The 22,843-nt window shown below is 42.9% G+C and overlaps 1 protein-coding gene across 1 annotated transcript in view; it reads right to left on the minus strand.

The window, feature by feature from the left end:
- The window catches only part of TESMIN (testis expressed metallothionein like protein), a 37,518-nt gene that overhangs the window by 4,568 nt on the left and 10,107 nt on the right, over positions 1–22,843 (minus strand). The window contains exons 5-6 of the mRNA XM_063095917.1: positions 20,813–20,904; positions 1,863–1,965 (exon numbers count right to left, since the gene is read on the minus strand). Coding sequence (XP_062951987.1) covers positions 1,863–1,965; positions 20,813–20,904 — 195 coding nt within the window. The remainder of the gene's footprint in view (positions 1–1,862; positions 1,966–20,812; positions 20,905–22,843) is intronic.

Genomic DNA, 22,843 nt, shown 5'->3' on the forward strand with positions numbered 1-22,843 from the left:
GTCCCCATGCTGTCTTCAGGGCCCAGGGCCACCACCATTGGGTCCCCCTTCCTCACACAGCATGCATGCCTTTCTGTCCTGTTTTGCTTGTTTCCACTTTTTAATCTACCCTCTATCTAGCTATACACACAGATACATACCTACCTTTCAACGCACAGTGATTCCACACTTTGTAAAAATTGAAAGAATATAGAAGTCACAGTGGAGGTCCCTGGCTTCCCCTGCCCTAAGGTTAACAGTCAGGATCTGGGCCATCCAGCACCAGCACCACGAGCACACTGCCATCCACAGTCCTATTGGACAGCACTGGTCTGGAGTGGGGCAACCTTATTTCTGCATTTTTACTTATTAGCGAAGCATGATGGGCAGTGAGCACACACGTCTGCAGGTACAGCATGATGAACTTGTGCACATGTGCACACCTGTGTAACCACCACTCGGGTCAAGATAAAGGACAATCCATCCCCAGAGGCTTCCTCATGACTCCTCCCCATCGGTGCATCCTTAACTTTGACAGCTGTATATATGCCTGTTCTGGGACTTCCTGTAAATGGAATCATACAGCATGTACTCTTGTGTCTGGCTTTCTTCCTCAGCATATTGTTTGTGAGATTCATTCACACTGTTGCCCTTAGTTCTTTCTTTTTCATTCATGCGTAGTACGGTTTTACATGACATACCTCAATGGATTTATCCATTCTACCACTGATGGACATTTGGGTTGTTTCTAGTTTTGGCCTATTATGAATAAAGCTGCTGTGACCATTCTTGTACAAGTCTTTTGATGGACATTTACACTCACTTCTCCTGGCTATATTTTTAGGAATGAAATTTGCTGGATCATAGTATATACAAAGGTTTGGCTTCAGTAGCTATGCCAAATGACTTCCTAAAGTGGTACCAATTTACATTCCTATCAGCAAAGCTTGAAAATTCCAACACTTTTTATATAAAAATGTTGGCACTTGTAATTGTAGATAGTACCCTTACCCCTAAATAAAATATAACTGTCCTGAAGAATAGATGCATCATAATTTTCTTCTGTCCTATGGATCTGGCTATATCAAAATTGATGATATTTTCAACTGATTTATCCATAACTCAAGACAGGAATTAATAATTTTAGAAAAAAATAAGCAGACCAACTGTGGCACAGTATAATTTTGTTCTCTTTGCACAGGATAGTTGCAAGTCTAGTTATTTCCCATAAATTGAAGGGCACTAGGAAGTGCCTCCCTGAAGCGGGTTGACAGCCCCACACCTAACTGTCCCTCCCTTCTCCCTGATTATCCTTTGCACCTAAGAAGGGGATAAAAACTGCATGCTCCTGTATTTATCCCCCAGCTGAGTGGCCTCTGGGGCCACCTGGGTACATTTTGCCCCTTGAGGAAACCCTAGGTACTTCCCTTATCCTGGAAGCTAAGGGGTATAAAAATGTGAAATACACAATGGCTGAGGCTTTCACCCTGTCCTCTTCTGATGGTGGACAGTCTGCACCTTTTTAAACTACACTATTTGAACTCAAGTTTATCTGCTACATAATATGACCCAAAATTTCTAAACCCCAAATCAAGACAAAGTGGACACTTGCATGTTCTTGAATCAGAACCTTCCTAGACTCTGCGGCACCTGTAACGCCTTCCCACACTGGTGGGGGTAGAGATCGTGCTCAGTATACGACTCATGACAGCCCTCCCATGGGCCAGCATCCCCCTGCAGGAAGAGAGCATATTAAGTGTGTATCCTTCAAATCCCTGGGTTTTCCCGATACTGAAATTAGGAATCTCTGGAGATCTTTTTATGAACATCTCAAGCACTTTTAAATGCTTTTAAAATGCATGTATTTTATGAACATTTATTACCTTAATGGCTCTCAACCGTTCGATCTCATGACGTAGATTGTTGCAACAGTTATTACAGTTGCAGTTGTTGCAGAAGTCCCCGCTGGCAAAACAGTCGCAGTACCTGTGAAGAGCAGAGCAAAGCAAGTGACAGGTGCCAACAGCCCAGCCAGCAGCTCAGGAGGAGGGACAGGAAGAGCACCACCAACACGCTGCATCAGGACCGCTTGTGTTTAGATGGCTCCAACTCCTTTCCCGTGAAAACTACACCAGCTGGGGCAAAGTTCCCCAGTGACTAACACAGAGAAAAACTAGTTAAAACCACTGGCTTTATAATATAGGGTTTTTCAAAGCAAAACAATTTCCTGCAAAATGTTCACCGCTGTCAATTGTCTCCAGCCCCCAATTGCCCTCTGCCACTTCCCAGGAGCACTGTAAGTTGGTGGGTGCAGACAGTAGACAACAAGCCACTTCCCGTCAGCTACCCTGCCCCACCCAGCCAACTGGAGGCGAGTTCCCTTCTTGACCAGACCTTGACTGTGAGTGAAAAGTAGTGGGACATGGAGGTGTGACCTGGCCTGGGCTCAGTTCCATGTCCATGCCTGGAGGAAAGGAAGTGAATGGCAGAAGATATAGGTGTATGAGATGGCTGCTATCACACTTTGTTGTGGTGTGGGGTTGCTCATGGATTTGGATTCTAGCCCCTCTGAGAACATGTCCACAGTGCCCTGGGATTCCTGGGGTCGTAAAGGCAGAACGGCAGGGCTGAGGACCTTGTCTGATGCGTTTCCCTCAGAGAACTGTTGGTATTCGTGGCCACTGCTTCCCATGCTCTGTATGACACCTGCTCTTGTGCCATACAACAGGGGCATTCATAGGTCTGTGCTTTCCATTTCTTTAGTATGCGCGGGGATGACGCCTTCCCTAACATGTAAAAATTCAGCATCAAGGCAAGGACTCCTAATATCCTACCTGCAACCTGCACCCCCAGGGAGGCTTTGGGAAGCTAGCCTGTGACCAGAGGAGACCCATGTTCTCTTCTGAGAGTATGATCACTGAAAAGAGCTTCAAGGCCAGGTTTTGCAAATGGGCTCTGCCACCATGTTACCTGACACAGGTTAGTTATCAGTCAGCGTCTTGAGCTGTAAAAGGGAAACCATGGTGCTTAACCTGCCAGTTTCAGAGTTGCTGAGGGAAGCCCCAAGATCATGACAGTGACTTTGCTTCCTACAGATGCTGCATGAATGCAGGGAGGGTCTCTGGCCTGGCAACACGTAGACTAGATGTCCACAGAGACCTCCCTGTGACAGAATTCCCAAACACAATTCTTTCATATTTTTAATAATATTTTTAAATGCATGTCAAGCCAACAGGAGAGTAAAGGAGATCATTAGAGGCCAAAAAGACAAGAAATTATGAGCCCAGAGGGGTAAGTTCTGCAGCTGCTAGGTGTTGTCCTGGGGCATCTGCTGGTCTCCAGTGACCCAGAGCTTGGCTTCCAAGGGGCTGCTCATGCAGGAGATGGGAGACAAAGTCTGGGCTACAAAAGGTGAGTGTTAGACCAGAGGCCCCCATATTAAGCATGGATTCCTGAAAGGCAAGCTCCCCAGTGTGTAAATTAGAAACAAACCTACTCCACGGAAGGCGAGAGTGGAGACACACACGTTGCTCTCTGGGAGTTCAAGGGCAAGTGTGAGGGTCTCCCCTGGGCATTCCTAGCCACCAGGATGGGGAGAAGGGAAGGGGGACAATGACAAAAGATTCAAGTGAGATTAGAAGAGGAGACTTGGTTGAAATTCTATTCCAGCAGTCGTGAGTCCCAGACTCCTTTCCATGCAAGCAGCTGGTGACTGCCCACCACCACGGCAAAAGACTCGAAATTACTCTCTGGGATAAAACAATTGAGAACTGGGATATTATAATGAATAAAAGGAGAAAAAGTAAATGTTGAAACCCCCAGGTTTCTTCTCCTCCTCAGCTTCTAGAATTCTCTCAGGAGATTTGAAAAGCCTTCTCTGAGAACTCTGAGCAGCCCAAGAGAAAATATCTCGTGATGTAATGTCTGACATTCAGATTTCTCAATAAGACGGCTTAGTCATAGCACCCCACGGCAAAGCCACTGTGAGCCAGCCCCAACCAACGCACCAAAGGCTCCCAGGCAGCTACCCCTCATACTCAAAGATGAGCAGAGCGACAGCCAAAGCTCAGCAGACATGTTAGGAATGAACAAAAAGTTATGAAAACCGGAACCAAAAATAAATAAATAAATAAAAAACAGTAAGAGAAAGAAAAAAGTAAAAAAGTAGGTGACCAGACCAGAAGGCTTAACATTTATGAAATGAGAGTTCCAGAAATACAGAACTTCAAGAATTAAGGGAGAAGGTAATTCAGGAACATTCCCAGAGCTGAAGTTACACGGGTTTCAAAGTAAAAGGGCCTGCCAAGGGCCAGCACAACAGACGAAAGAGACCCTGACAGAGACATGCCACATCAAATGTTGGAGCACTGTGAACACAGAGAATATCCTATGAGGTTCTAGAAAGAACAAAACAGGTTCCACACAAAGATCAAGAAAAAGAATGCTGTCAAAATTTCAGCAGCAACACAGGAAATGAGAAGAAATGCAGCAAGGCCACTGAAAGTCTGAAGGGCAATTACTTCCAGCCTGAAGTACTACCCCAGTCCGAACCATCATCCAAGAGTGAGGACAGGCTGAGACACACTCGGACATGTGAGGTCTGAACAAATGACCCCACGCACTTTTTCTTGGAAGCTACTGGAGGATGTGCTCCACCAAAAGGAGGTAGTTAATCACTGGAGGAAGGAACGGGTCCCGGAGCCAGAGAGTTGATCTGAGAAGAAGAAAACGAAGCCCTCAGCGTGCTGGCCCAGGGAGAGGCCCAGACGGGACACCGGGCTCCCCAGAGCTGCTCAGCAGGGCCCTGACTGTATGCCTCCCACGCCGCGCACGTGCAGTAGACAGTCCCACAGGCGGGGAGACAACGGGCAACTGGTGCTCTGCGCACGAAAAACTAAGCACCAAGTACCGAGCCAAAGGAACAGGCCAAGGAGTGCAGGAAAGCAAGATCGATCAAGGCTCTGCAGGGACTAGAGTTTTCATAGTCATTAAATATAAATACCTGTACTTGATTCTGTCTAGCCAAGTAGAGCTGATGTCTGGTGTGGGAAATGGTGTGCTGAGGGCAGGGGGGTCAACGCATGAGTGGGGAGAGGAAATAGAGAAAATCCGCATCTTCCATGGTACAAAAACTATAGACGATGCCAAAACTGAAAAGCCAAGCAGCAGCAAGGCCGGCTTGCTGTCTATGGAGGCAAATATTGAAAGATTCAATTAAGAGTTGAAAGTTCCTGGAGAGCAGAATATAAGAAACAACTGTCAAGGCACTACTATTTTTTGTCACAAGCATCGTACAATTATTTAGCTCTTTAAACTATGTTTGTGTGCAATTTGTATATAGTAATAACTAAACAAAGAGTGAGAAAAAATAAATTCAAAGATAAAAAATTAGATCCAGATGCAGCACAAAAAGACAAAGAGATTAAAAATATGAAAGAGAGGTTAAAAGGAATGGTCAGCAGGTGCAGGGGTCCACATCTGGTGAGCACTGCAGAAGGAGAGGAGAGAGACCCCGGGCACAGGCTCTTTGGAGTGAGGACACCATGAGTTGTCCAGAATTGATGAAAGTGGTGGATGCGCAGATTTAGGATACCTACTGAACCCCAAGAAAGATAAATTAAAAAAAAAAAAGAAAAGATAGATTACCTAGACTGACAGCTGACTCTTGTTAGAAATAATGGAAAACAGTAAAATAATATCTCTAAAGCACGGAGAAAAGCTGATGATCTAGAACTTTACCCGCAGTGAATCTCTGCTTACTCCCCAGGTCCAGGCTAGGCATGTTTCTTTTCTTGCTCCACACACCTTTGCTGAGTGATTTTATTAACTCTCCTCTCTTTGCTTTTAACTATATGTCAAAGATTTTTAAACCTGTTATCACCAAACCTGCTCTCGCTCTCATGCTCCAGACCCTAAAATCCTCACTGTCTTCTCCCCTAAACACCATACAGAGTGGACCGTCCCCACCTACCGCCATCATTTCTCGTCTCCCATGCAGCCCCTGACCTGCCGCGCCCGCAGTTCCTCTCTCTCCCGCAGACCCACAAAGGCAATCGCCCACCTGCTACTGGAAGTCTAAGGCTCTCTTCCCGGGGGTTGCGCTCGCAGCAGCTTTGGACACTATTCTGTTCCAGAACTACACCCCCAGCTTCTGATCACACATGCCTACCTCCACGTCAATGTGTCCAAACTTCACTCACGATCTTGTCCTGCACCCCTCCCCTGCTCAAGCCGCTCTTTCCTCCTGGTGCCTCTCTCCCTTCACGGTGACCCCTCCACCCGGGAACTTAACCCGCAGTTAGTACTAGCAATTACCTTGCTCTCTTTCCCCACATCCAAAGGGTTACCGAGTCTACCAATTCTGGCCAGAAATGTCGTTTGTTAATTTTATTTTTGACATAAGCAAATCATTTTTATTGTAGACAATTTTTAAAATACAAATGAGCAAAAAGAAACAAATTATAATATCAATCAGAATCCCACTCCCTAGAGATGCTGACTTAGTGAATATATTTCAGACCTTTTCTATAAAACTATACATGCTTAAATAAGTATATGTTGTTTGATTACATATTACATACAAACAGAAACGAGATTGTATTCTACACAGTTTTAGTGTGCTTTTATTACTTATCAATAAGTAATCAATATAACAACTTACTTTTATTACTTATCAATATGAATGTTTTCCATGCAAATAGACTTACATATCATTTTAGTGGCTGCATAGGACCCCATCCTATAGTGGCATCTTGATTTATCTAGTGATTTCCCCTTATACTGACCTTTTAGATTGTTTTGTACATTTGGAAACATAATCAATATTGCACTAGTGGCACTGGTCTCCTTTCTGTTCCTAGAGCCCTCTGCTCTCTCTGTTGCCACAGGGCCCTTTGCACCTGCTGCTTTCCCTGCCTGGAATGCTCTTAGCCATCCACTTTCAACACAGCTCCAATTGATTAAATCCTCCTCATTCGAACATGCTTCGTCAGCGAAGCCTTTCTAGCTACCACACTTGGCCAACTCGTCCCACCCCGGCAGCCTTTTACTGTTCCTCTATCACGTTTTCCACATTTCCACTCTGACCTTTATTTATGTGACTATTTCATTCACATGGGCCACCCCCATTAGACTGTGAGTGCTGGGAGGGCAGGACCGTAAGTGTCTTGCTCATTGCTATCTCCCCTGTTCCTGAAATCATGGGCATTCAAACAGACTTGGAATGAATTAAAAAATGAGTAAGAAAACGCTATAATGCATTTGTTTGGAATGTCTCTGAATCTTTGCGTTTTTCTTCACTGTTGCCATCCTGCCTTACTTAGTTCAGGTCTCCCATGTCTCTTGTCTGTGCTCTCGTGAGATCTAACTAATCTTTCACCTTCCGCCACTTTGCTGTTAGTACTAATTTTCCAAAACATATGTCAGGCAAAAGGAAGCAAAGAAAAAGCAGTAATCAGAAAACACAAAATAAGGTGGTATCATGCGGTCTTGGTGGGGGTGTAAAGGGGTACAGCCACTGTGAGAGACATCATAATGGTTCCTCAAAGGGTTAAACACAGAACTGCCATATGATCCAGCAATTCCACTTCTACCTATACACCCCAAAGTATTTAAACCAGGGCTCAAACAGACACTTGTATCCCAGTGTTCATAACAGGGCTACTTGCAACAGTCAAAAGGTGGAGACAACCAAAGTGTCTATCAACAGATGAATGGATAAACAAAATGTGGTCTATACATCTAAGGAAATATTATTCAGCTTGGAAAATGAAGTACTGATACATGCTTCAGTGTGGATGAACCTTAAAAACATTATGCTGAGTGAAATATGCCAGACACAAAAGAACAAATATTATGATTCCACTTAAGTGAGGTACCTAGAATGGGCAAATTCCCATACAGAAAGCAGAACAGAGGTTACCAGGGCTTGGGGAGAGGGGATAATGGAGAATTATTTAATGGCTACAGAGTCTCTCCTTGGAATGATTAAAAAGTTCTGGAAATGGATAGTGATGGTGGTTGCACAACATTGTGAATATACTTAATGCCACTGAATTGTACACTTAAAAAGAGGTGAAACAGTATGTTTTCTGTTATGTGTATTTTGCCACAATTTTAAAAAGTGAAGTGCAGAGTAGAATGTATGGAATGCTGCCATTTGAGTGAAAAAAACAGATAGAGAACTTAAATAAATTTTAAAACTTCAAAAAAATAAGGTCACACAAATAAGTCCATGTATATTAATAATCAGACAAAAAACGGGAATGGATTATAAAAAAGTATTAAAAGACACGGATTATTACATTTACTTTTTTAAAAACCCAGCTATATTTAGCTTACAGGAGATAAGCTCAAAACAAAACTACCACACAAAAAGCGTGCAAATAAAGGGATGTTATAAAACATAACCTGCTAATACTAACCAAAGAAAACATGGTGTGGCAACATTAATATCAGGGGAAAAAAAAAAAGAATTTAAGGCAAAAAGCATTGGAATACAGTGGTATAGTAATTAGCAGTGATGGAAGAATTTGCCAAAAAGATATAACAATCATGAATTTGTATGCCCTTCATACTATTAATTCAAAATATATAAACCAAAATGGAATTATAAGGAAATAATAGACAAATTCACAATCATGAGTGAGAGATCTTAACACATTTTTATCAAAATCAGATAAATCACACAAAATTTAACAAGCATTTAGCAGATTTGAACAACAAAATTAGGAAACTTGAGCTATGGATTAATAACTGTACCCAACAAATAGAGAACATACATTTTTTTCAAGTTAATATAGAATATTTTCAAAATTGATCAAGCATCAGGTCATAAAGGAAATCCTCATTAATTTCAAACAACTGATATCATATAGACTACACATTATCTGACCACAGTGTATTAAATTTAAAAATGAACAATAAAAATGTAGTTCTGAATATATATACATACATACATATACATGCATACATACAGATCTGAATAAACTGAAATGTACAACTAAATAACTCATGATATCAAGAGAACATTACATTAAAAATTAAAAAATATTTCACGTGAATGACAACAAAAGTACATCATTTCAACTCTTGTAGGATGCAGTAAAGCAGTACATAGGGGTAATTTATAGCTTTAAATGCATTTCCTAAAAAATCAAAAAAGATTCAAAATAAATAAGTTAAGCAGTTAACAGAAAAAACTAGCAAAATGAGAGAGTGAAATAATAAAGAGAGCAGGGAGAAAACAGTAAAGAGTAAAATAAAAATTAATATACTTCATGAAATAGGAATCAGAAATACAAGCAAAAAAATCAATAAAACCAAATGCTGGTGCTCTGAAAAGACTGACAAAATAGACAAACCTCTCATGAGACTGATCAAGAAAAAGTTACAAATAAACAACAGCAGAAATTAAAATGAGAAAACTAGAAAATTTAAGAGGCTATACCTATAGATACAGAGGTAGTTTTTAAGTAACATAAGAATATATGAATCGGAATATATAAACAGATTTGAAAACTTAGAGAATTCAATAATTTTCAAGAAAAATATAACATCTAAATTAACTCAAGAAGAAATATAAAACTGAAAGAAAAAAAAAAAACTACTAAAGAAAGTGAATGAGTAAGCCATCACCTTCCCGAGGCCAACCCCAAAAGCCATCACGCCCAGATAATTTACAGGCAAGTTTTATCAAACCTTCAACAAACAAATAAATCCTATCTTACCCAAACTTTTCCAGAGGGTACATAAAAAGAGAAGCATGTGGAGTGGGGATGGAGAAGCCTAGATAATGAATTTTATTAGGCAACGTGACACTGATATCAAAATGAAATAAAGAAAATATGAGAAAGAAAAATTATAGGTCTATCTCACTCATGGTAAAAGATGCAAAAACCTTCAAAAGCTAAATCTTGCAGAGCATACAAAAGATAATGTATAGTATATCATGATCAAATTGGGCTTAATACCTGACATACAAGGGTTGATTAACATTGGAAGTTTGTTGTGATAGATGACATTATAAAATTAATAGCAAAACAATCTGATCATCTCAACAAAACGAAATGCAGAAAAAAGCATTTGATAAAATTCATCAATCATTTATTACAACAACAACAACAATAATAACAACAACAACAACAACAACAACAACAAATCCCTTAGGAAACTAGGAATAGAAGGAAACGTCCTTAACCTGGCAGTGGTATGTTGCAGAGAAACCAGTCGTTCCTGAAATATCCACTTTCCCCTTGTTCTGCAATGACAGCAATTTTAGTTGAACATACGGTTGGCTCAGCTCAAGACTACATTTCCCAGCTTCCTACATAGCTTGGCCTGCCCATGTGACTAGGTCCTGGCCAATGGGATGAGAGTGGAAGCAATCATGGCAATTTCTGGTTATGCCTTGAAAGGTAAGGAGTGTGCCTTCACCTTCCTCTTTTCTCTTCCCCAGTGGCTGGAAGTTGACTGTGAAGGTAGAAGCTAGTGCAGCCTTCTGAGCCCACACAATGGAAGCACCCTCTTGAGGATATCAGAGTAGCTGACAAAGGAGTCTTAGACACAAATACTCACTAGCTGCTATATTAGTCCTGAAATGGTCTTAGTTTAGAGTCTTTGTTATAGCATCTGAGCATATATGCTAAACAGTGTATCTCTCAAAAACCTACAGCAAATATTTTATTTAGGGCAAAGCTAGGGAATTTTAGAAGTATTTCTATTAATATCAGGAGCAAGCCAACAGTGCCCAGTCTCAGCTCTGTATTCACCACTATGGAGGACCTAGTCAATACAATTAAGGCAAGAAAAGAGGAAAAAGAGTATAAAGAAGGAAAAAGACATCATGGTCCTTACCTCCAGACAAGATAATTGTTTAAATGGAAAGGTGAAGGAAACACAGACAAATCATTACAACTGAGAAGTAGGATCCAAGCATGGAGCAGGATCGAGAACTTGGAACCAGACCCACATGTACATCAAACCTTGAGAGCTGACAGGGACTGCACTACAGATCACTGGGAACTACATCAGTGTTTTGCAATAAATGGTGCCAGACAGTTAATTGTCCATTTAGAAAAAAATAAAACTGAATCCCTACCTAATGCTATTCACAAAAATCAATTCCAGGTGCATTGCGGCTCAGTGGCAAAAAGCAAACTTTTAAAACATTTAAAAGAAACTCTAACAGCACATCAACTTAACCTTGAGATACAGCCAGATTTCTTGAACAAGGCACAAAAAGATACTAACGATAAAGACAAGTAATGACTCTGCAATCAAATTTAAAAATTCTGTAGCCATGTGTATGGCGTGCCCACTACATACCAGACCCTGTGCTAGACACTGGAGATAACAGTAGTAAACAAGACACAGTCCTTATCTTCACGAGCCTGACAGACTTGCGTATGTGCCCACTTCTCAGGGTCAGAATGCTGACTTGGCCAAGACCCATGTCTAGGGTCAGAATATACACCTTGACCCCCAACCAAACTCCCCGTCCCTTCTTACCACTTACGTGGACTTTCCTCTCTATACAGAATTGCTCCCCTCTGCTAACAGCCCCAGATTGGTCTGCTCAAGTTGATAACAGCATCAGTGGCTGTGCAAGAAGAAGAGAGCTGGAAAGGTGTCCTTCCTCTCTGGTCTCAGGCTCCCCCACCTGGTGGGGTGGTCAGCACAGATTTAAGGGTTCCAGGTCTTCAATAGCAAAAAGTCTGACTGCCTGCAGGTTGACGGATGCATGCGGATAAAGGTCTTTCAGAGCACGCATGTTCCTTTGAGTTTGTGCTTTGCCATCGTCACCATACACGGTCTATGTATTCTTTTCCTAGGTAACTGCACTGCCCCCCTTCATCAGTCTACTCACTGTTGCCCGGGAAACCATATCTGTGCCATCACTGGAGGTTTGGTGGCCTCTTTGGGGCTGTGAAATCCCCAATGAGCATCGCCATTAAAACGGTGTCCTCGAGGCACAGACTGCTTCAGTGCTGGCAGGCTGGCAACATTCCAAAACCTTTCAGGTAATCCTGCCCTCTCACTTGTCAAGAGGGTGATAATACTGTTCAAGGAAATACCTGTGATGCCCTGTGCCAAGTTCACTTCCCATAGGCACATTGATCATGGAATTTTAGATTCGTGCTGGTTGAAAAAACTTAAAATGACATATATTCTAAACTCATTCTTAATTCATTGGCCATACTGATAAATTGCCTGCTATAAAACACTCAAAACATTAAATATTTAAGCCATTTTAGATGCATATTTGGGCAGGTAAAAAAATTAAGGATAAGAAGTAAAACCTGAGAGCGGCAAGCTAAAGCTGAAGCCCGCAGCTGTTGTAGGGCATCTGCCAATGACAGCAGCAGGGCAGGCTTTGGTTTTAAGTGCTCCTCAGAGGAAGAAGGGACTAAACAACTTCAGTGGCAAACACTACAAGCAACCTTCCAGGCAAGGCTCCAAGCGCGTTGCATACATTAACCTAAATCTAGGGCAGCTCAGGGCAGGGGTTGGCACCAACATCTACACATGAAACTGGAATAGTGGGGGGGCTGCACCCAGTGACAGAGTGACCTAGGAAAAATGCCCTGCAGAAAAATGGCAAGAACTGTGTTTGTGGGTGTTGGATGGGGAAGGAAGGGGCTCACTTTGATTTAAAATCTGAATTCATGCTGTGCAGCCTAAAAAAAAAAAAATTTCAGCCAAAAATTTTAAGTTGCCCAAGTTGGATGTGCCAGCAAGCTCCAGGTGGAAACACAAACTTTCTCTGAAGGAACACATCCTCACGCTGAGCCTCAAAGAGTTCCCACACATAAAGTTCCCCTGACTGCAATTCACAATAAGAAAAGCACAAAATATGTGAGGTAACAAGCCATAATGCGTGAGAATTCGAGAGAAGAATCTGATGGAGACTTTAAATATTAGAATTATAAGCTATAGAATATGAATTATTTAACATCTTAAAATATAAATCAGAAGTATTGAGTAGGCAACAAGAGGCTATAAAAAATGACCATCCAGGTTGGGCCTTCTGTTCCACAGAATTCTGGTGGCAATAATTAATCTGGCTGATCAGAGGCAAAAGGTCACTGAAAAAGAAGCAATATCCAAGACTGCCCAATCTATGACTGAAATCTTAGGGTAAGAAAATGCAGACGGTGTAACGGCTCCCAACAAATCCCACCCAATATCTCAACAAAAACTGAATGGGAATGGAGGATGATTAAAAAACTGAGTTTGGATTTATTTAAAGTCAATATATGAAAGGGCTAATTAAAACTCTTTTGAAACAAACCTACACCCATAACATAAAACCAATTCCCACTTTTCAGAGAGCTTCTGAGAGGAAGGGACCTTTCTCCACCCCAGTGAAAAGGCTCCTTCTCACGCTACGAAATTACTGTCCAAAGGTTTAGAATTTAACACTTATGTTGCCTCCTGTATCAAAAAAGTCCTGTTATAAAAGTGGGTTTTACAGTTGAAGCTTTAATAAACTAATTATAAAGCAAATTGATGTTTAAAATATATAAAAAATATTAAGAAAAGCTAATGTAATGGTAAGGTAAAAGCAAACTTTAAAAATCTTAAAATCATTTTTAATAATCAATAAATTTTCAATAAAGTAATTACAAAATATTTACCTTTTTATTGTTTACATCCACACCATTTTAACCATATAGATTAATTATATCACTTAAAAATAATTCCCAACTTTTCATGGCTAATACAACGACAACAAGTTGAAGTCTATTATTTAAGTTTCAAGGGTAAGTAACCAAGCGAGGAACTAGAAAGGGTGGTCCCAGCTCCGTGTGGGGGAGGAAGGGCAGAGACAGCCCTGGTCCCTGCAGGTGTAATCCCCAGAAGGCAGTAAACATGGAAGCTTCTGGAGGAAGCAGAATATGGGGGAAGCGGAGCAGGGCACCACAACTTTCCATCATAATCCTGACTATAGTACTTGATTGTTATCTGTGTGTATGCATCACTTTGATTTTTAAAAAATACAATAATGTTTTTCTCTTTATTGACGGCCAGTTAGTAGTAATCCCTCTTGACTTTTATCTAGTAGGGACTTGCATTAAAGTAGGACAAATGGGCCCTAAGAAAATTATATTCCACTGCCTTGCATACACAATTTAGCTGTGGGGAGCGAAAGGGTAAAGAAAACGGAAAGCTCTTATGGCGGCCGCGCCCCACTTGCTGGGAGGCGAGCAGTGGTGAGCCCGCTCCCTACACTCGCTGCCCAGAGCCAAAGGTCCCTGACACAAAGACGGCAGCGTGCATGCAGAAATGGCAGCGCGGGGTCTGCCACCAAGAGGCTGCACAGGGTGGCTCTGTTTGGGTGAATTTACCCATTCCTTAGCCTTTCCAAAAACAGAAAACATTTAATAAGTATTTCCAGAGATAACTGGTTCCTGAGTGATTAACTGATATCAACCAAATCAGGATGCACGATCAGAATGTCACGTGTTAATTTATGACGGAAATAATATACCCTTCAAGTGCCCACAATGTTTGCATCCTCTCTCCAAGTCCCCTGGATTCTCAGCATGGAGCTGTGAGGAAGCTAAATCACTGGTGACGTGGCGGCACGGCGAGCATGGACTTACAGGCACAGTCGCCGAGAACATGGAGAGGGCGCCACATCTCCTGCCCATGTGCACAGCACTTCCCTGGAGAAGGCAGCGCCCACATCTCCCAGAGACAGAGCCGCCATCCTCGGGACTGCACTGGACACACTCTGCGCCTCCTTTCCTTTGTCCCAGTGCTGACCAAGCCCCCTTGTGATGGTAAATTCTTTAGTGTGTCAGTCACCGATTAAGCTGGGAAGCTGCTTCTAGACAAGAAGCTATTCTTTGGCCTTCCATTATGAGGTAATTCAATAAGTTAAATGCTTCTTAGAGTCATCCCATTTCCAAGTCCTTAGGGGTTACCTCACTTGGTCCCCAGTTACAGTCCACACCTTGCTCTAGACTTCATGGATATTTAACCTGCCCAGTCCTCAAACCCAGCCAGCAGCTCAGCAGTTCCTGTCCACAGGAGCCCACTACCTGCATGGCTCTGTCCACTCCAGACACTACCACCTCATCCTCCACTGCATCAGGATTCTCCATCTGGGCAGGCCACTCTGGCTTGACAGCGTCACACAGTCCGGGCTTTGTCCCTCCGTTCTCCTTCCTCCTCACCCAGGGCTGCATTTTTAGTTTCCTGATCAGTTGTCTCATGGCGTTTCCAATGTTCAGAGAGGTGTATGGCTTGCACTCACAGACTCAACCAGTGACACCTCAAGTATGTTTAGACAATCAACCCTAGACGTCAGCATTACTTTACAAAAAATCTACTTGTTTTTTCAGTTTTGTTTTTTGAACCAACTTTCACAGGCTTCAGGACTTTTACCCACGTGTGCACCCCCACATCACTGTCCCATCAATGGAGCTCTCAATGACTTCAGCAGGAGCTCTGCAATGGAAAAATCACGTGGAGACTGTGGTTAGGGTTGTTAGACATCAGGACTAGGACATATTCTCCCCTTCCAACATGTTAACTTAAGGCTAGGCAGACATAGGGCAGAAAATGAGCAGCCCACTGCAAGAGCTAAGTGCAGGGCAGACAACACAGACAACAGATCTTAAGCTGGGCAGGGTGGAAAAGGAGACTGACGTCCAGAGTGCAGTCACACACGGCAGTTAGGTCCACCTCCTGCTTCAGCCACACTGTCTACTTACTACCCCCCCCCCGCCTACCGACCAAGCCTACTGGGAGTTGGCACCCCTGGGGGAGAATTTTTCTGAGAAAATTTAAATATATAGTAAACCAATTCATCAAACTTAAAAAATAGGATGTGGAAATGTTACAGTTAATGCTCAACAATGACAACATGTTTAGCACTTATTTGAGGGGCTAGAGAATGTAAATCAAAACCGAAGAAAACTGTACCACTTGAGGTTTGGGCAGTGCCATCTCCTAGGTCAATTGGCCAAGCTAATATCAAAAGATTTGAACCGGGTTTATGCAAAAGCGATTTCTTGCTGTTGCGGTTTACGATGGGTCTTAGGACATGGTTGTTGAGAATTAACTGTAGCATGCACGCTACGAGCCAATCCAGTTTGTGTAGACTGTACTCCACTTACTTCTAAACAACCTTATTTCATATTTAATAATGAAGTATTTGTGATTACTTACAATTTCAGACACTGGGATTTGGTACAGTTACATGGCTTTTTAGACTTTGTGTCCCATGAACTAAGAGTTACTCTATAAAGATTAAAAAAGAAAATGTATTCAGATGGTTACTCTTTAAGAAGAGAATTAGCTAAGCATCTGGTGTTTTTGAACAAATACTGAGAAACACCACCGGATAGTTTTAGATACTATTGATAGGTGCCTGACCATGAAATGGGAATGGTGTGCATGGTTTACAGCGTGCTAGAGCCAGCCTCACCAAATCCGCCTGTGCACACCCGGGGGGTGGGCCTCAGTGGGAAGTGGGGAGCAGGTCCCTCCTGCTGCTCACACTTCCCAAGAAGTCTTCCCAGAGTTTCTCTCCTGATCTATATAAAGTTCTACTTGTGTGCCCTTCCTCCACCAAACAGGTCTCCCTCACGCCCCAAATCTGGACACTAATGGGAAGTACGAATGAAAGAACAATAGATAAGCCACTACTCATATTCTGTTATACCAATGTTAAAGCTGTCTGCACTGCGACACTGCCAACAGGATCAAAGCATGTTTCTAGTGTTTCATGTGACCACTGGGGGCCTCCCTCATTTTAGGAAGGGATTATAACTCCCTCCTAACTGCATTTGGTGATTAGCCTGGAAATCATCTTTGGGGCACTGGAGGAAGAGAAACCAATTCGTCCTCTGATGTGTCTCTAGATATTGCTAAACACGAGAGGCAGCTTCAGGTTAAACAATCAGGAAAAGTTCACAAGTATTGCTTAGAAGTGATGCCCACTAAGGGAACTCAGAATATTAGTAACATAAAAAGCTTAGGAGATGATGGTAAAAAGGAGGGACACGGGTACAGCATGACCAGTTGTGATAAGGGCTGTCCCTGAGCACTGGTGGTTGTGTGTGTCTATCCCACTCGGCCATGTGCTATGTGAGACTATGTGTGCAGGCTTTGTCACTGCAAGGCACTGACTACTCTGAGCAAAGACACAGCTGGGTGTTGGAACTAGAGCAGTACTTGGCACATGACTAATGCATGGAAATTACTCCGTGTGGTTTGCTATATGTAAAATTAATACAAATCTCCTGAAGAGAGGCGCCCTTGCCCTGCCTTCCATGCTCTGAGTCCCCTACTCAGCCATCGTGCTTAACTGTTGGCACTACTGCCAGTCTTATGTCACCCCACCTTGCCTATCCTCCCCTCTGCTCTGCCATGGGCACCACCCGTGCTTGATGTGCTGGTCTTCCACACCAGACAGTTCTCACTGTCTGTGTCTCTGTTTAGTGACCATCCCTGCCCCCCCTGCCCCCCATGGGAACAGCTAATGGTACCTGACACATGGACAAGCTGCTAATTGTTACTTCTTCTGGAGATAACTCCCATTTTTAAGATAATGTCCCCAAACAATGTCACTGAATGCTGTATTAATTTAGTATTCATCCAGTTTAGCTTTTCCTTTATAGATTGGAAAGTTGCAGCGTTCCAATCTCGTGGGTGCTTGGAAGTGGCAGGTCTAGCTATCTTGTCCCCCTGGCCTGGTCATCTGTGGTCAGACCTGGGCCCCATGCAGAGGAGGGGACTCTGACACCTACTTCACTGCTCTAGCCCTTGGCCCTCTCAGACCTGCCCTGAGCTGGGGCACAGGTGGCCTGGCACTCTCTGTCCGGAGGAACCAAAACTCTTTCCTTTCGTAAGTGGGGTAGGGGCACGTGGAGACATTAAAGAGGTGACCTGCCGTAATTGTGGAAGGAGGGAGTACAGTTGGATGAGTGTCTGTGGCGTCAGGAAGAGGCCAACAGGCATTTACGAAGGGATGGATCATCATGTGGCCAGGACTGTGATAAGCGCTTCAGAGGCCACCAGCAATAAACACATTTTTAATTTATGGTGCCTGTCCTGGAGAAATCCACCAAATAACCAGGGACATGAGACATGTACAATTAAAAAATGAGAAAACAGAAGATAGTATATAATCAACTGTCAAATTGTTTTATACTAACTGTAAATGCTATAAAAATTCAGAGGCAAGATAGTTTAACATAGATGAAAGAAATTAAAACAAAATACTTTTGAAGGAAATGGAACGTGACATCAACTTTTGAGGTCATGAGGTTTCTTTGTTACTGGTCAAAGGGGTGTTTCCTTTGTAATATCGGCACAAGCAAAGACACTATGTGAGGAATGAGCACAGAGCGTAGGATGGGACAGTCAGGGGCCCTGTCGATGGTAATGGAAACTAAATGGGAAAAACTTCCCTGGCGCTAATAAACGTGACTGCAGTCTTAGTGCTGATCTAAAAATTAAAACATTAGAAGAGTTAGAAGAGATATGGACAGCTGTGCCTCAGAAAAGCATTATAAATAAACTACACCACAATGAGACATAATCTCATCCTTAAGAAAAAGTTTCCAGAGAAGTGGACTCCGAAATAGTCTTTCTCATGCTGTTCATTATGTTACCAAAAACAATAGCATCAATGATGGGTCAGAATTCACATTTATTACCTGATAGATAATCAGATTATTAAAACTATACAGAGTGACAGGACATGAATTTTTATTAAAAGTCTTCTTATTAATATGATAAGCTAGTTAACAAGTTGGCCAGTTCACTATCCAACTCTAAGGATGATGATTGGGTGAAGTCACGCATCTGGACTGCTGGCCGTAAGGCCCAAGCTGGCCTGCTTCTATGTCAGCTACTAGGTTAGGTACACTTGAACCTACTGGGCTGCCACAGTTTCTTTCCTGATATCTTCAGACCTAGTTAGACCTTGCTCTCCTGTGGAAGTGTCAGAAGAGGGCTAATGAAGTGTACAGAGTGGTGCAGTAAATTAATCCCGGTTGGGCACTCACACAGAATGACATGCCAGCACCCCATTCTCTGACCACTCCCTTATGAGAAATGATAAATTGGTAGAGATTCCAACATACCATCAGTACTGTGGATATTAAGATAAAAATCATCAGGGCTGATTCAGCAGAGTGACATTGAATCAAGTAATTATTTGCAGCAGAAAACATACAAACACAAAGCTCATGTTGTTCCTGGCACATCATTTATAAAAGAAAAATCTTTCGTAACCTGCATAACTACCTCAAAATAAAGAAAAAAATATGTGACTTATTGAGAAAACCTAGTATAGCCTAGGAAGGAAGAGGAGGAGGAGGAGGAAAGAGGAAGAAGGGGAGGAGGGGGAAGGAGGAGAGGAAAAGAGAAAGGAAACATGCTGCCGTGGAAACTCCCTCCGCACCGCTCCTCTGTGCGGATGCACAGCTGCAGCACAGCGAGGCCTCAAGTGGCACTGCAGTGTGAGAGCGCACACTCAGGGTACTAGAAGGATCAAGTTCCCGTGATGTTTAGACGCAATAAAGAACGTGACGATGTAATACCATTGACCAGACCCCAGATTACAAGAAAGATAAAGTGGGTATCTTCAGGATCATAATGTATTAGATCATCCTGTATAGCCAAAGATTCAATGCTATCAGCAGAACCTGGAAGTTGCTTAAGTTGTTTTTGTTTTGCCCAGAAATGTTAGCAGCCATGATGAGGTGACCAGTTACAATGATACTAACCGCATCCTCACTGATCAATCACACCGAGAGAGTGAAGCCAGGAGAATGGTGCCATACAGTCTAATTCCATTGAATAATCGAAAGTCATCAACCTCGGCGCAGGGTTACAACCAGCTGCAAGAGCCAGTGCTAAAACTGAAGTCACATGAGAAACCAAACTCCTTCGGCGACAATGCAGAGGTGAAAGCTTTGACTGAATTCCAGTATGTCTCCAGAGCCCTCCCAAGTGGTTCACTTAACGGTTTTTCATTCCTGTTCCCAAACAGCTCTCCTCACACTTACCAAGGCCATAATGATGTCAAGGGCAGAACCTGCAGGAGCCTGGAAAGCACTAGGGACTGCAGTTTACATCTTGCAAGGTGCTTGACCTGCTGTCTTTCAGGCCCCGGGAAGTATGATTACATTAGACTGTGGGCCAAAAAGCTCTTGGAGGTAGGAATAGACTGATCTCCATGATAACTACACAGCTCAATGAAAGGAAGCATTGCCCAGACCACTGTTAGTACATGAATGTTAACTTGGCCCGAGTTTCAACCAGCTTGGTTAGTTTAATTAGTTACAATTATAAACACAACTTTAAAATGGCAAGACAAGGTCTTGGATAAGTGCAGCCCACATCCACCTGGAGATCACGAGTATAGACCTGCCATAGAGCATGAGCCAACTTAGCACAGAAGGCAGCAGCAGAGGCACCCACAAGGGCAGTCTGCAGACCACCGTCAGTATTCAGTGGCTGCCGCTTCATTACTTACATTGATGACCACAAAAAAGAAATAGACCAGCACAGTTTGAATTGGTGTGAAATCAAGACAGAACTATAAATGGCAACAAGCATCTGAAACACTGACACAGGACAGCGACAGTAGAGTGGAAACAAATGGAGGTTCCAGATCAGTGTTTCCAGCAACAACGGAACCAGACCTGACAGCAGTGTTGTTAGTGGCACTGCTTTAGGTAAAAAATAATTTTTCAGAAGTCATGAAGGTTTGCAAGTGAAGGTAATTTTATAGCATAGAAGATCACAAATGTACCCCAAACCTCTTAAACATTAAAGGAAATGACAATTTATTGCTTTTAATACTTACCCAGCCAATGTTAGTTTTGGTGGTCCTGGCATAGTTGATCCCAAGGAGAAAGCAGACCCATTGACTGCTGATAGTAAGGCTCCATTATCAAGCTGTACATAATCAAAGGCAAGAATATTTTGAATTAGCATGTGTTTTAAATGTTCCAGCCAGCCACCCCTACTACGTACAGATCAAAATGATTCTTTTTCTTCTAGAAGTTTACGTCACAATCCCTTTAAAACCGTATCCTATTACCACAATGAATCTACTAAATCCTGAGCCAAACACAGACCTGCCCACCTGCCAGGTGCCTGGGGTCTGGGAAAGCCCCAGTGTGCAGACAAAGGGGCAAGTGTGCAAGGACGCAGGCCACATGGCCAGCCGGCCAGCAGCACACACAGCTGTCAGTTGGCTGGTCAGGGGTATTATAATGGAATACTTTTTCATTTTTATGAACTATCGATTGTGAAATAAATTCACTTACACATTTCCATAAACTAAAATTGTTCTTAAATTATTATTATTATATTTCTAGTATAAGAGGTCTTGACATTTGAAGTCTCACTGGCGACCACTATTTTTTGTCTGTTCAAAAAAAACATTTTGTAGTCAGTTTTAACAAATTCAGAAGTAATGTCATAATCTCTGCATTATCCACGTTGTTTGCTCTCTTAGTGATCATTTTTTCCTTTACATTCCTCCTCAGGGTGGCTCACAGAGGCCCTTCACAGGGAAAGGAACGGACAGCAAAACCAGCACTGACCTAATTTCCTTCTTATCAGAAGCTTGAAGAACTTATAAGTGTTGAATAAAATTAGGTTTTGAGATTATTTGTATATATCACAATTAAACATCCTGTCTTTGTCCCCTCCACCTTCCAAAAATGGAAATTTAAAATAAGCTTTATTTAGAAGCATAGTCTTGGAAAAACATACATTTTATTCATCCTCTCCACTTCCTCTCCTGCCCCTTTTCAAATTGTACGTGATCACTGCCTGTTAGGGCTGGAAGACATTGAGAAGCAGCCCTAGGCCCAACTCCCTCATTTACACATCAGAGTCCTGAGCCCACAGGCCTCTCCCTGCAGGAGCCCTCTTTCTGTCTGGCTGGGAGCAGTGCTGTGCTCTCCTCTCCCTGCGTTTACAGGAGGGAGTGTGCACTAGCTGAGGCTCATGTCCATTTCACCATTATCCAGACATGTGACTGTTAAGATGATGTCTCCAGATGGCAGTCTGAAGAATTCTGCATTTTTTAGGAGAAAGAATTTCACAATTCTCAGGGTTGAGGCAATTCTTTATATAAACCAGGTAAAATTAATTTTTTTCCCCTTTGCTTATTTAGCCCCAAAGTAAAGCAGGGCAGAGAGATGTCTCATAGGTACTACATAGTAAATCCAGGGCAACTTTACGCTAGAATCTATGAGTTTCTTCAGCAATGTTTTGTCACTTAGGAGAGAAGAATGTAAACTCTAAGGCAGGGCTTCTCAGACTGCACTGTGTGCACAAATCACCTGGGGATCTTGTCTAATGCAGATTCTGCCCTCCTAGCAAGCTCCCAGGCAATGACAATGCTTCTGGCCCACACATCATGCTTTGAGCAGAGGCTGTAAATAATGTACAGAAGTGGGGGTCTGGAAGGCAGCGAGGGGTTCAGGGATGCAGCAAATGCAGTTAAGAGAATTGTCCCTGAGGACCACACTGTATAGGAAGTCAGGGGGAGCCAGAATAGGGACAATAGTAAACACCGTCAAGGAAAGATGGGGAGGAGCTTGTGGTCAAACAGGAGCATTGCCAGTGCGAGACCTTAGAGGTGGGAGAGCAGGCGCAGTGTGTGCCTTCGTGACGGTGGCTGAAACTGAAGAGAAGGCCAGCGACGTGGAAAGGGCCAGCGGGTAGGAGGGTTATGGCAGAACCAACACAGACCCGCAGCCGCCCGCGCCCAGCAGGTCACAGCTCCCACTTGTTCACTCCTGCGCTGCTCAATGCTCACTTGCCTCCCGGCCGATCCCATCACGCATTGTTTAAGGACCAGGATGTGATCTGAGAAATG

The sequence above is a fragment of the Cynocephalus volans genome, chromosome 4 (genome assembly GCF_027409185.1).
Source record: "Cynocephalus volans isolate mCynVol1 chromosome 4, mCynVol1.pri, whole genome shotgun sequence".
NCBI lineage: Eukaryota > Metazoa > Chordata > Mammalia > Dermoptera > Cynocephalidae > Cynocephalus > Cynocephalus volans.